The sequence below is a fragment of the Scyliorhinus torazame genome, chromosome 2 (genome assembly GCF_047496885.1).
Source record: "Scyliorhinus torazame isolate Kashiwa2021f chromosome 2, sScyTor2.1, whole genome shotgun sequence".
In the NCBI taxonomy this organism is placed as follows: domain Eukaryota; kingdom Metazoa; phylum Chordata; class Chondrichthyes; order Carcharhiniformes; family Scyliorhinidae; genus Scyliorhinus; species Scyliorhinus torazame.
The window spans coordinates 255,295,136-255,307,794 of NC_092708.1; the positions used below are offsets into that span (position 1 = coordinate 255,295,136).

General features: G+C 48.6%; 1 protein-coding gene across 2 annotated transcripts in view; it reads left to right on the plus strand.

Annotated features, from left to right (window-relative positions):
• Positions 1–12,007, plus strand: part of LOC140397553 (transmembrane protein 151B) — a 151,944-nt gene extending 139,937 nt beyond the window's left edge. Inside the window, exons 2-3 of one of the 2 annotated variants that reach the window (XM_072486166.1) lie at positions 2,885–4,254; positions 4,635–12,007. In XM_072486166.1, the coding sequence (XP_072342267.1) occupies positions 2,885–4,254; positions 4,635–4,671 (1,407 nt within the window). In that variant the 3' untranslated portion in view covers positions 4,672–12,007. Of the gene's footprint in view, positions 1–2,884 lie in introns of both variants that reach the window. The other variant, XM_072486165.1, reaches the window with a different exon arrangement.
• The last annotated feature ends 652 nt before the right edge of the window (positions 12,008–12,659 follow it).

Sequence of the window (12,659 nt, forward strand, 5' to 3'; positions counted from 1 at the left end):
TGGGGCTGATACAGTTAAAGGTGGCGTATAGGGCGCACCTCACGAGGGCGAGGGTGAGCTGACTCTTTGAAGGGGTGGAAGATGTATGTGAGCACTGTGGGAGGAGCCAAGCAAACCATGTTCACATGTTTTGGTCCTGCCCGTAGCTGGAGGGGGATTGGAGGGAGGTCTTTAAGGTCATCTTGGTGGTAGTACATGTGAGTTTTGAACCATGATCCCTAGAAGCCATTTTCGGGGTGTCAGACCAGTCTGGGTTGCAGGCGGTGCGGGGGCAGATGTTTTAGCCTCGCTGATTGCCCGGAGGCAGATCTTACTGGGGTGGAGGTCAGCTTGGCAGGGGACCTGCTGGAATTTTTGACGCTCGAGAAGGTGAAGTTTGAGTTGAGGGAGAGGATGGAAGGGTTCTACATTTCATGGGCATTGTGTATCTTGCACTTTCAAGAATTGGATGCCATCGAACATTTGGGAGAGAGGAGTGGCTAGTGGGGGGGGGGGGGGGGGGGGGGGGGGGTTGAGTACATTATTTACTGTTTACTGTGTATGGGATGGACGTTGATACTCGGTCTTTTTTGTTTTGTTCAATTTGGAATGTATGGGTGACGTTTGGTTTGTATGATGATGGGGATGCTGGTTGGGGGATTGCTATTGTATTTCTTATTGTTGGTTGTCTTTTGTTTGTTGTGTATTTGATGAAAATGTGGAAAATGAGGAGAATAAAAAAAATTGTTAAAAGGGGGAACTTAATAGCTCTTGAATCAGTCATAGGTTTTTAATCTTCTGGCTTTCTGTCTCTGAAAGAAGATGCGTGGCCTGCAATTGACTCCATGGTGTGCTGGTCATACCACATCTAGTTGGTCCTATAGCCCTTCCAGTCCATCCTTTTGTACGTTTGTGTGTACATTGACATAAGAGCTCAGGGTTATCTTGCTTGCTGAATGTCCTATTCCTCGCCCATGAAGAAGGCCTCATTGCCCAATCCAAGCTCTATGGTGACAGCAACTCAAAGATTGCAAATTTGGTGTGGGAAGAAGAATCCACCTATACGGTGCCTGTGGTACTGAAAATGGAGAATGAGGAAATAGGACAGGAGGAGGAGAGTTGGAGAGGGATAATTATAAAGAGGAACTCGGTGAAGTTGACTTTACTCACGTTAGATTTTTAATCATCTGAAAAGTGATATATAATGGTGAAGTCAGCAGGTTTTTAAATGTAGGACTATGGGAAGAACTAAAACATACAAGCACAAAATTAATACTATCCAGATAAGATATGAGGCTGAACAGACCTTTCACCCAACAGAAGGGTGGAGATGCAAATGCTAGTTTATTGGATTATATGGATTAGTATAGAGGGAGATAATCAAATGCAGAGTGCTGATCTCATGAAAGATCATCCTGAGATTTTAACGCTGTTTCTCTCTCCACAGATGCTGCCAGACCTGCTGTGTATTTCCAGCATTTTCTGTTTTTATTCCAGAATTCTAGCATTCGCAGTATTGTATCTTTTCCAGCGAATCATAGAATCCCTACAGTGCAGAAAGTGGCTAATTGGCCCATCGAGCCTGCACCAACTCTCTGAAAGAGCGCCCGACATAGGGCTTCTCCCCGCACTATCCCGTAACCCCACCTATCCAGCACTTGGACACTAAGGGTCAATTTAGCATGGCCAATCCAGCTAACGTGCACATCTTTGGACTGTGGGAGGAAACCAGAGCACCTGGAGAAACCCATGCAGACAAGGGAAGAACGTGCCAACTCCAAAGACAGTGACCCAAGACCGGAATCGAAACCGGGTCCCTGGTGCTGTGAGGCAGAGTGCTAACCGCTGTGCCACCATATCACATCAATGCACGACATGACGGTTGCTGAGTTCTGGGGATCCGGGACTGGGATTTGTAAGGAAGGCAATGGGTTACGGATAGATAATTTAGGGTGTGGCATTGGATGGATGCACTGCCTTGCGCCAAAGCTATGTTTGGGAGTATTGTTGTCCATCCCTTCCTCAGAAGGCTCTGAAGGTTAGACAGAGATCACGACAGAATGGGATGTGGAATGGCCAATAGAAAAAAGATCAAATAAGGCAGAGCCCTTGATAAATTAGGCAGGCAATCATCATCATCATCATCTTTATTATCGTCACAAGTAGGCTTCCATTAACACTGTAACGAAAAGCCCCTAAACATCCATTTAATAATAATCTTTATTGTCACAAGTAGACTTACATTAACACTGCAATGAAGTTACTGTGAAAAGCCCCCAGTCGCCACATTCCGGTGCCTATATGGGTACACAGAGGGAGAATTCAGAATGTCCTAATTACCTAACAAGCATGTCTTTCGGGACTTGTGGGAGGAAACCGGAGCACCCGGAGAAAACCCATGCAGACACTGGGAGAACGTGTCGACTCCGCACAGACAGTGACACAAGCTGGGAATCGACCCTGGGACCCTGGCGCTGTGAAGCAATAGTGCTAACCACTGTGCTATCGTGCTGCCCATTTGGTCTGTGAAAGGAGATTGAATTGAGCAGAGTTCACGATGAAGCAGACTGCACATGGTTTGCGGAAGAGAATTAGTTGAAGTGGGGTTCAGAAGGCGTGAATTTGTATGCAATTTGGTAGATGAAGTCAGTTGAGTCTAGGATAGAGCAGATTACAATTAGATGGGAAAGAGCAATAGACGGAGTTTTAGATTTGGCCTGTGGGAGAATATTAAATGGACTTGAGCCCAGAATAGAGGGCATTCTACAAGGTGTGGAAGAGTGAGCTTGAAGTGCTCCATTTTCTTATTCCATGCTATATGAATTTAGAAAAAGTTGGTTACCACTGGTAATAATAATTCTGCCTTTCTTGTTTCCTTTTGCTTCCTGGAATGAACGACAAGCAGCAGAGACCAGCGAAACAGTCACTGAGTACCTCAGTTTGCCGGGAATCGCATTGGAAGTGTCTGATCCTCTCTCTTCTTATGTATGGATGCCTGGGGGCTGTGGCCTGGTGCCAGTTAACACGAGTCACCAAACTCAGCTTCGACAGCTCCCTGAAGGGCAAATCAATGATCTACCACGATAGTCCTTGTTCCAATGGATACGTTTACATCCCGCTGGCCTTCCTGGGAATGCTCTACATGGTCTACCTGGTGGAATGCTGGCACTGCCACGCTCGGAGTGAACTCCAGTACAAAGCAGACATCGACAGTGTCTACGAGCGAATAGGCCGCATGCAGCAGGCCACACCCTGCATCTGGTGGAAGGCCATAAGCTACCACTTTGTGCGACGCACGCGCCAGGTGACCCGCTACCGCAACGGCGATGCCTACACCACCACGCAGGTGTACCACGAGCGGGTCAACACACACGTGGCCGAGGCAGAGTTCGAGTACGGCCGGTGCGGCGTGCGCGATGTATCGAAGGAGCTGCTGGGTCTGGAGTGCCACCCAGCCACCAGGCTGCGTTTCACCAAGTGTTTCAGCTTTGCCAACACCGAGTCGGAGAACTGCTACCTGAACCAGCGGGCACACTTTTTCAGCGAAATCGAGGGACTGGACGACTATATGGAGGCCCGGGAGGGGATGCAACTCAAGAATGTGGACTTCAAGGATTACATGATGGTTTATGTAAACCCTGACCGCCTCCCATGGTACGTTTCGCACCAGGCCTTCTGGGTGGCAGGTCTACTCATGCTATCTTGGCCTCTCAGGGTCTTAGTGGAATATCGGACTGCCTATGTCCACTATCACGTGGAGAAGCTCTTTGGGCTGGAGTACATGGGGGTGACCCCAACTGAGGAGACCGGCCAGAGCTCTCCAGTGGCCCGAGTTGGCACTGTGGACAGCACTGAGCTCGAGTGGCACATCCGCACCAACAGGCAGCTCATCCCTAGCTACTCGGAGGCTGTACTGATGGACCTGGCCTCCTTGTCCATCTGCAATGGCTACTCGGCTTGCGGCATTGTCCGCACGGACTGCGACGGCAGGTCCAGCAGCTCCTCCATCTTCTCCCGCAATGTGTGCCGCAGCCACTCCCGCTTCTCCCTTGACACCAGCCGCTTCTCGCTCTGCCGCGTACATGGGTCCCGCCGCACCGGCCTGTGGCACAGCCGCAGCAGCAACATCAACGAGCGCTGTCGCGACGACCAGTGTCGCTCCTACTCCAGTCAGCTGGCGGTCAGCGAGAACCCACCAAACTACCATGATGCCCGCTTTTTCCCGGTGCTGATTGTCCACCGGCCCTGTCAGGGTAGCGAGGGGGAGGAGCACAGGTATTACATCCGAAGAAACTCCTGCCTCGAAACGTCTTTGTGACCTCCTGCGTTTGGTTCTGACCTACGTTGATTCCTGTCCCCTCCATGTCTCAAATTTATAATCCCGATCCTCTTGTTCAAATCCTACCATAGTCTTGCCTTCCTTCTATCTCTCGAACCTCCTCCTCAAGAACCTTCAAGCCTCCATGATCTGTGCTCCTCCAATTCTGACCACTTGTGAACTCCTCCTTCCTCCACTTCACAATCAGCTGCCCAGTCCCAAAGTTAAGAATTCCCTCCCTGAACCTCCCCATGTGTCTCTCTCTTCCCTTGTCCTTCAAACCCCTCCTTCGAACCTACCTCTTTAACTAAAATTTTGGTTGTCTGCCCCAATACAGCTTCTTGTGGCTCGGTGTCATCAAAGGTGCTATATAAATGCAAATTGTTGTCGCTGCCTCCAGAACCGTCCAGGTTGGGCCAACATCCAGGGTTTGTAATCTTCTCCAGGTGGCAATGACGATGAGTGTGCATGCACTTCCTATCCACGGGCCCTGCCACAGGCTCGAACCTCAAGAAGCACGGAGAGCCGGTGAGATCTCTTCTGGGTTGCCTTTTTAAGCTGTTGACAGTTAGCTCGCAAAAGATCCTAAAAATGTTTTTTCCATTTCAATCGTTTTGTGCAATAGATGACTGTGGAAAAGAAGAGACGGCACTGTGCACTCCTGAATTTGGAGGAGGAGAGATTTTTGGTCAAATGGGTATGGACCATAGGCAAATCTGAAAGAACCAAATTAACAACACACATTCATGTCAAACACAAAGCCTGATATTGGTTTGCTTTCATCCTTTAGGAGGGAACGTATATCCCACTGAACAACTTGATAGCCCCAGATACTATAGGAATTGTCTATAATGTATTGCAGTATGGGGAGAAGCGACTGGCATCTTTCAGTTGTCCCCTGTCACACACTTTAGAGCAGCTGGTTCGAGACCATTTGGGAGCAGCCATTTTGTACAGAGTTCCTTTCTTTAGACCATCGGTAAGTGTTGAGGGGTGGACAGGTGATGGGGTTGGATGGGTGGTGGTCATTCTCACACTGTTGTGAAATTCCTCTGTCCACCATTGTACTGCCTGTATTAAATTATACTGATTTCACACCATGCTATTTCACCCCAGTTGAATGGGGACACTACTAATAAACCCACAACTGGTGGCATTCTCTAACGAGGCCCTGCATAAGATGTCCGCCGCCCGGGCTATCTCCAATTGCCAGCTCAGCATGGGGGAGGGCAGGACAGGAAAGGATTCCAAAGTAAATCTCAAACACCAAGTAGCTATAAATCCCCCCCAGTTCTCTGTTTAGATCTTTCCACACAATCTCTCTTTCTCTGTGTAAAGTAGTTAAATCTATATTGCCTGTATCTCGACTCTCTTCTATTCATTGTCCTAGAGTTTGTGTTAATCTCAAAACACATGGAATTAATGGAGTTCAATTTGTAATTCTTCAATAATTAAGTAAGATCTACATCTGCATATGAATTTGATATAAATTTGAAAAGGAAAGTTTGCAGGGATATTGGGTTAGAGCAACGGAAGTGGAACCTCTTGAATAGCTTTGTTTAAAGAGCTAGCAGACACAATGGACCGAATGGCCTCCTGCTGTGTTGTAATATTCTGTCATCTGCCAGAAGTATTCTTCATGCAAAGAATAGTGGAAATCTCAAATTCTTCCCCCTCGAACCTGTTGAGGCTAGTTAAATTGAAAATATCCAAACGGAGCTTGCTAAGATTTCAATTAGACAAGGGCATTGAGAGTCGAGGACTAAGGTGGATAAATGGAGTTAAGATACAGATAAATGGAGATAAAGTACAGATAAATGGATAACAATACAGATAAATGGAGATAAATACAGATAAATGGATATAAAATGAAGATAAATGGAGTTAAGTTTGAGATAATAAATGGAGTTAAGATACGGATCAATGGAGTTAAGTTACAGATCAGTGGAGAGAAAGTATAGATAAATGGAGTTAAGATACAGATACATGAAGATAAAATGCAAATAAATGGAGTTAAGATAGAGATAATAAATGGAGTTAAGATTCAGATTGGATCAATGGAGATAAAGGGCAGGATTCTCCATTCATTCGCGTGGTGGGATTTTCGGTCCTGCTGCAGTGAATGGACTGAGCCCAAATTCTCCATCCTTGCTGGCAGTGGTAGTGGGTTGGCTCACAATGGAGAATTCTGGCCAAATTACAAATACATGGAGTTGAGATGCAGGTCTAACTGAATGGCATAAGGGGCTGAAAGGCTATCTCCTGTTCCTATGCTCCTGAGCAAACAATTCAAGGCTGGAATAATTTAAAATAGAGTAGAAATTTATTGGTGGCTATGACCCTCAGCTTGTCCCTGGCTGCACTGTGATCCATGATGCAGTGAGCTCATTGTTGTTCTCCCTCCAGAGAGCATCCCACCATTGAAGACAGAGTGGCCGCTAAGATTGTTACCCAAGTATATAAGACCCGCAAAAGAGAAAGTTTCCGATGGGTGCTTAAGGATAGTTATTAAGGATGATTATCTGGACCTGCTGACGTAAGGAATAAATTCCAGGTTCCACTATTTATAGCACATAGAACATACAGTGCAGAAGGAGGCCATTCGGCCCATCGAGTCTGCACCGACCCACTTAAGCCCTCACTTCCACCCTATCCCCATAACCCAATTAGTCCTCCCCTTTTTGGTCACTAAGGACAATTTATCATGGCCAATCCACCTAACCTTCACGTCTTTGGACTGTGGGAGGAAACCGGAGCAACCGGAGGAAACCCACGCAGACACGGGGAGAACGTGCAGACTCCGCACAGACAGTGACCCAGCGGGGAATTGAACCTGGGACCCTGGCGCTGTGAAGCCACAGTGCTATCCACTTGTGCTACCGTGCTAGCCAACAATTAGAGAATTCTGGCTGGAAGTGCCACATAGTTTTTTTTTAAATATATATTTTATTAAAGTTTTCAAACACAATTTTTCCCCCTTACAAATCAACAAAAACGGTAACATGATAACTGATAGATAACATTGTTTAAATAAAATAGTGAACTAACAAAATAACACGAAATAGTGCTCCCCCCCACCCCTTCACCCCATCTAGAACAAAAACTATTTACCCCCCCCCCTTCTGGGCTGCTGCTGGCTATCTATTTTCCCCCTAACGTTCCGCTAGATAGTCGAGGAACGGTTGCCACCGCCTGGTGAACCCCTGAGCCGATCCTCTCAGCGCAAACTTCATCCGCTCCAGTTTTATGAACCCTGCCATATCGTTTATCCAGGCCTCCACGCCGGGGGGTTTCGCTTCCTTCCACATGAGTAAAATCCTTCGCCGGGCTATCAGGGACGCAAAGGCCACAATATCGGCCTCTTTCGCCTCCTGCACTCCCGGCTCATCTGCTACCCCAAATATAGCTAACCCCCAGCTTGGCTTGACCCGGACCTTCACCACCTTCGAGATCACTCCCGCCACTCCCCTCCAATACCCCTCCAGTGCCGGACATGACCAAAACATATGTGTGTGGTTCGCCGGGCTTCCCCCGCACCTGTCCTCCACTCCGAAGAACCTGCTCAGCCTTGCTCCCGTCATGTGTGCTCTATGTAGCACCTTAAATTGGATCAGGCTAAGCCTGGCACACGAGGAAGAGGAATTTACCCTACTTAGGGCATCAGCTCACAAATCCTCCTCAATCTCCTCCCCGAGCTCTTCTTCCCATTTTCCTTTCAGCTCTTCTACCAGCTCCTCCCCCTCTTCTCTCATCTCCCGGTATATTTCAGACACTTTGCCCTCCCCGACCCACACCCCCGAAAGCACTCTGTCCTGGATCCCCTGTGCCGGGAGCAGCGGAAATTCCCTCGCCTGCTGTCTTGTAAACGCCCTCACCTGCGTATACCTAAAGACGTTCCCCGGAGGCAGCTCGTACTTTTCCTCTAGCGCTCCCAAGCTCGCAAACGTCCCATCTATAAATAAGTCTCCCACTCTCCTAATTCCTGCCCGGTGCCAGCTCTGGAACCCTCCGTCCAACCTCCCTGGGGCAAACCTATGGTTGTTCCTGATCGGGGACCACACCGAGGCTCCCAACACACCCCTCTGTCGCCTCCATTGCCCCCAGATACTTAGTGTTGCCGCCACCACTGGGTTCGTGGTAAACCTTTTCGGGGAGAGCGGTAGTGGCGCCGTCACCAGCGCTTTTAACTTTTTCCTTTACAGGACACCATCTCCAGCCTTTTCCACGCCGCCCCCTCTCCCTCTATCATCCACTTACGGATCATCGCCACATTGGCGGCCCAGTAATAGTCACCCAAATTCGGCAACGCCAGTCCCCCTCTGTCCCTGCTCCATTGCAGGAACCCCCTCCTTACCCTCGGGGCCTTCCCTGCCCACACGAAGCTCATGATGCTCCTATCTATTTTCTTGAAAAAGGCCTTAGTGATCAATATAGGGAGACATTGAAACACAAATAAGAACCTCGGGAGGTCCATCATCTTAATCGCCTGCACTCTGCCCGCCAGTGACAGCGGCTGCATATCCCACCTTTTGAAATCCTCTTCCATTTGCTCCATCAGCCGAGTCAGATTGAGTCTGTGTAGGGTTCCCCAGCTCCTGGCTATCTGAATCCCCAGGTATCGGAAGTTTCTTTCCACTCTCCTTAGCGGTAGGCCATCTATCCCTCTACTCTGGTCCCCAGGGTGTATCACAAAAAGCTCACTCTTTCCCATGTTAAGTCTATATCCCGAGAAATCTCCAAACTCCCTCAATATCTGCATAACCTCTGTCATCCCCCCCCACTGGATCCGCCACATACAGCAGTAGGTCATCTGCGTAGAGTGACACTCGGTGTTCCTCTCCCCCTCTAACCACCCCTCTCCATTTCCTGGAGTCTCTCAGCGCTATGGTCAGTGGTTCAATTGCCAGCGCGAACAGTAATGGGGACAGAGGGCACCCCTGTCTTGTTCCCTTATGTAGTCGAAAATACTCCTATCTTTGCCGATTTGTGACTACACTTACCATTGGAGCCCCATAGAGGAGTTTAACCCAGCTGACAAACCCCTCCCCGAACCCAAACCTCCTCAGCACCTCCCATAAATACTCCCTCTCTATCCCATCAAATGCCTTCTCTGCATCCATTGCCGCCACTATCTCTGCCTCCCCCTCTGCTGGGGGCATCATTATCACCCCCAATAGCCGTCGCACGTTGACATTCAATTGTCTCCCCTTTACGAACCCTGTCAGATCTTCGTGCACCACCCCCGGGACACAATCCTCTATCCTCATTGTCAGCACTTTTGCCAACAACTTGGCGTCCACATTCAGGAGCGAGATAGGCCTATAAGACCCACATTGCAGCGGGTCTTTATCTCGCTTAAGGATTAGTGATATCGTCGCCTCCGACATTGTCGGGGGTAGGGTCCCCCCTTCTCTGGCCTCGTTAAAGGTTCTGTGCCACATAGTTTTGAGGGACTGATAAATACAGTAGGATCTTACTGTGTTCCTTTCTGCTTGGTGGGGGTGAATTTGACCGGACCCTAGATTGACCGGGTGGTTGATTCAAGGCCTCCTCCCTTGGGGTGCTGTTGCAAAATGCATAGTCCAAAGGATAGCTTTGGATGGAGTAGCCCTTCTGCCCATTCAATGATATCCTTTTCAAATACCAACCTTTTTATCTCCAGCTATCGGCTATTATTCAGTTGGTGTAACACTCAGACCAGGAGGTTGTGGGGTCAAGTCCCAGTGAGAAGAGTTGGGCATGTAATCCCAGCTGGGCCTTCAGCGCCCTGGTGAGGGATCGCTGCACTGTCAGAGGTGCTGGCTTTTGCATAAATTGCTAATTACATCCTTTCCAGTTTGCCACTGTGAGGCCAAAGCAGGAACTGTGGATAATCAATGGAATACACCGCTTGGTGTGGTTGGGAAACACTGTCCCTAGGTCGGACATAAAGGAGTGCACTATTTGCATCATCAATCTTATTATTCTGGGTCTGACCTGTGTGAAAGAGAGAAAACCTTTCACAACCTCAAACAGCAATGTGATAACAACCTGATAATCTTTTTAAATGGTGTTGGCTGTGCGATAAGCATTGGTCAGGACCAGCTCCTGTTCAAAATAGTGCCAGGGAATCTTTTGAACTGAATGAGGGCAGTCAGGGCCATAGTTTAAGATAACACCTGAAAGACAGGAATGAAAGCAGAAAATGCTCCGAAACCTCAGCAGGTCTGGGAGCATCTGTGGAGAGAGAAACGGAGGTAACAGGCAGGATTTACTGTCTGTTCATGTCGGCGGGAAATTCCAACCCCAAACCGATGCACGAGGGGTGCAGTCAACGGGAAAACCTGTTGACAACGGCGGGACCGGTAGATCCTGCTGGCTGGCCACCTCCGCTGCCGAAAAACACGTGGTGGGTTGGTGGGAAAGTCCCGCCCACCATTCCAATCCACATTCAGAGTCATAATGGACTTGAAACGTTAACTGTTTCTCTCTCCACAAATGCTGACAGACTTGCTGGTTTTTTCTTGCTGAGTTTTTCCAGCATTTTCTGTTTTTATTTCAGGTTTCGAGCATCTCCAGTATTTTGCTTTTATCTGAAAGACGATGCCTGCAATAGTTTCCACACTCTGGTGCAGCACTGGGACCGTCAGCATGGATTTGTGTACAAGTCTCTAAGGTGAGATTTGACTGTGGATCCAGCTGATTGAAAGGCAAGATTGTTACCCCCACAGAGCCACAGGGGAGATTTACTCTGAATACACTAGATGGTTTCCTTGAGCTGGCTTGTTCTCAATGAGCTGCAGATGAGCCAGCAAACTGTGCCTGTACCTGCTTTTAGCCTGTTTGTGGGTATATACCAACTGGCATGGAGTGGGGAAAGCAGAGATTACTGTATCTATCATGTTTTGAATAACTAGGAGTGAATTAGGACTAACATTCTGGCTAGGGATGACCTAGAATTCACAACACAGAAGTGAGGCATTCATTCCAGTCGATCACATCTGAGCTGATGGGAGTGACAGTGGAATTGGCTCACTGCCCACTGGGAGACGCTAAATGGACCAGGATTCCTTACGGCTAACCTTATCTTGCTGGAAGTGCACATGTGGGAACATCAGATCAGGAAGGGGTTTGGCGACGATGCCTCCTGCAGTGGAATAGTCAGTGACTAGTCTATGCTCACAAGGCCGCTGTGGAATCAGACTCCAGCAGGGAGTGGCGGGCAACGAAACAAAAGCAGTTGTCATGAGATTTCAGAACTAGACTTCTGTCAATTTAGTCAAACCGCTGGAATAAACAGAAGGCGCCGGGGGGAATTCCTCACGTGACGTTCGGGAGGCCCTGAAGGCTTTCAGGAGCGAGCTGTACAAGTCCCTCTGCTGCGGGCTGACTTTGGATGTTTTGCTGTATCTAAATGTCACCTGATTTGTAAGTCCTGGTCTATTTTAACTGCAAACATCGTGGAGTATTGCACGGGGACTAACTATGCAAACATACACTCGCTCCTTTGTAAGTCAAGGCTGTTCGAGACGGGAGTGAGGAGGCAGAGAACACCCACCTGGAGCACCTGAATGTATTTATGTTGTCTCTCCCCCAGCAGTATCGAGCAGCAGCTCTATGTGTCTGTCCAGGAGTCGGTGGGTTCATCGTCTTCCTACTAACTAAGCACCCCTCCTGCAACCTTGGGCGTACGACTGTAACTTTCTTATTCTGATACTTTTGGAAATAATAAAAAAAAAAAAGTTTGAAATAAAAGTTCGCGTCGCCTCCTCTGTGCAGATTGTTGCAGCAGTCATGGGCTATTGACAAAGTCAAGGATCGTCCAATCAGGTAAGGCCGAGCCTGTGGGGAGGCGGGACGTGATGATTGACATGTCGAGCAGCCAATGGGGTGTTTGTGATGGAGATCATGTGCCCTATAGCTGGCAAGTATTGGGATCCCACAGTGGGTCTGGAGGACAGGGCCAGGGTGGGGGAAGGGATTAGGGTTATGCCAGACAGGAAGCATGTCCCAAAAAAGAAAATGCAGGTTAATGCTTCAGCACTGCTGGGGTGGGGTGTCAAAGTGGGTGGGTGTGAGTAATAATCAGGTTGTGGTGGAGGTGTTTAGAATGCTAAAGGACTTCAATAAGATAGATGCTTCCTCTGGTGGGGGGAACTAAAGGATCAGGGGGTATAATCTTAAAGTTATAGCTTCTGCCGATGTTGTCAAAGGTAGCATGGCCTCTTCTTGCCCCTCAGCAGAGGCTGCTGGTCCCATACCGTGGTGAAGGCTGACCGCAGGGAAGTGCTGCTGAAGGTGAGTGAAATGCCGGACAGGCAAAGTGGTTTCCAAGAAGGTGGCAATCATAATGAATCCACTCCTGAGAGAAGAAGTGCTCTGA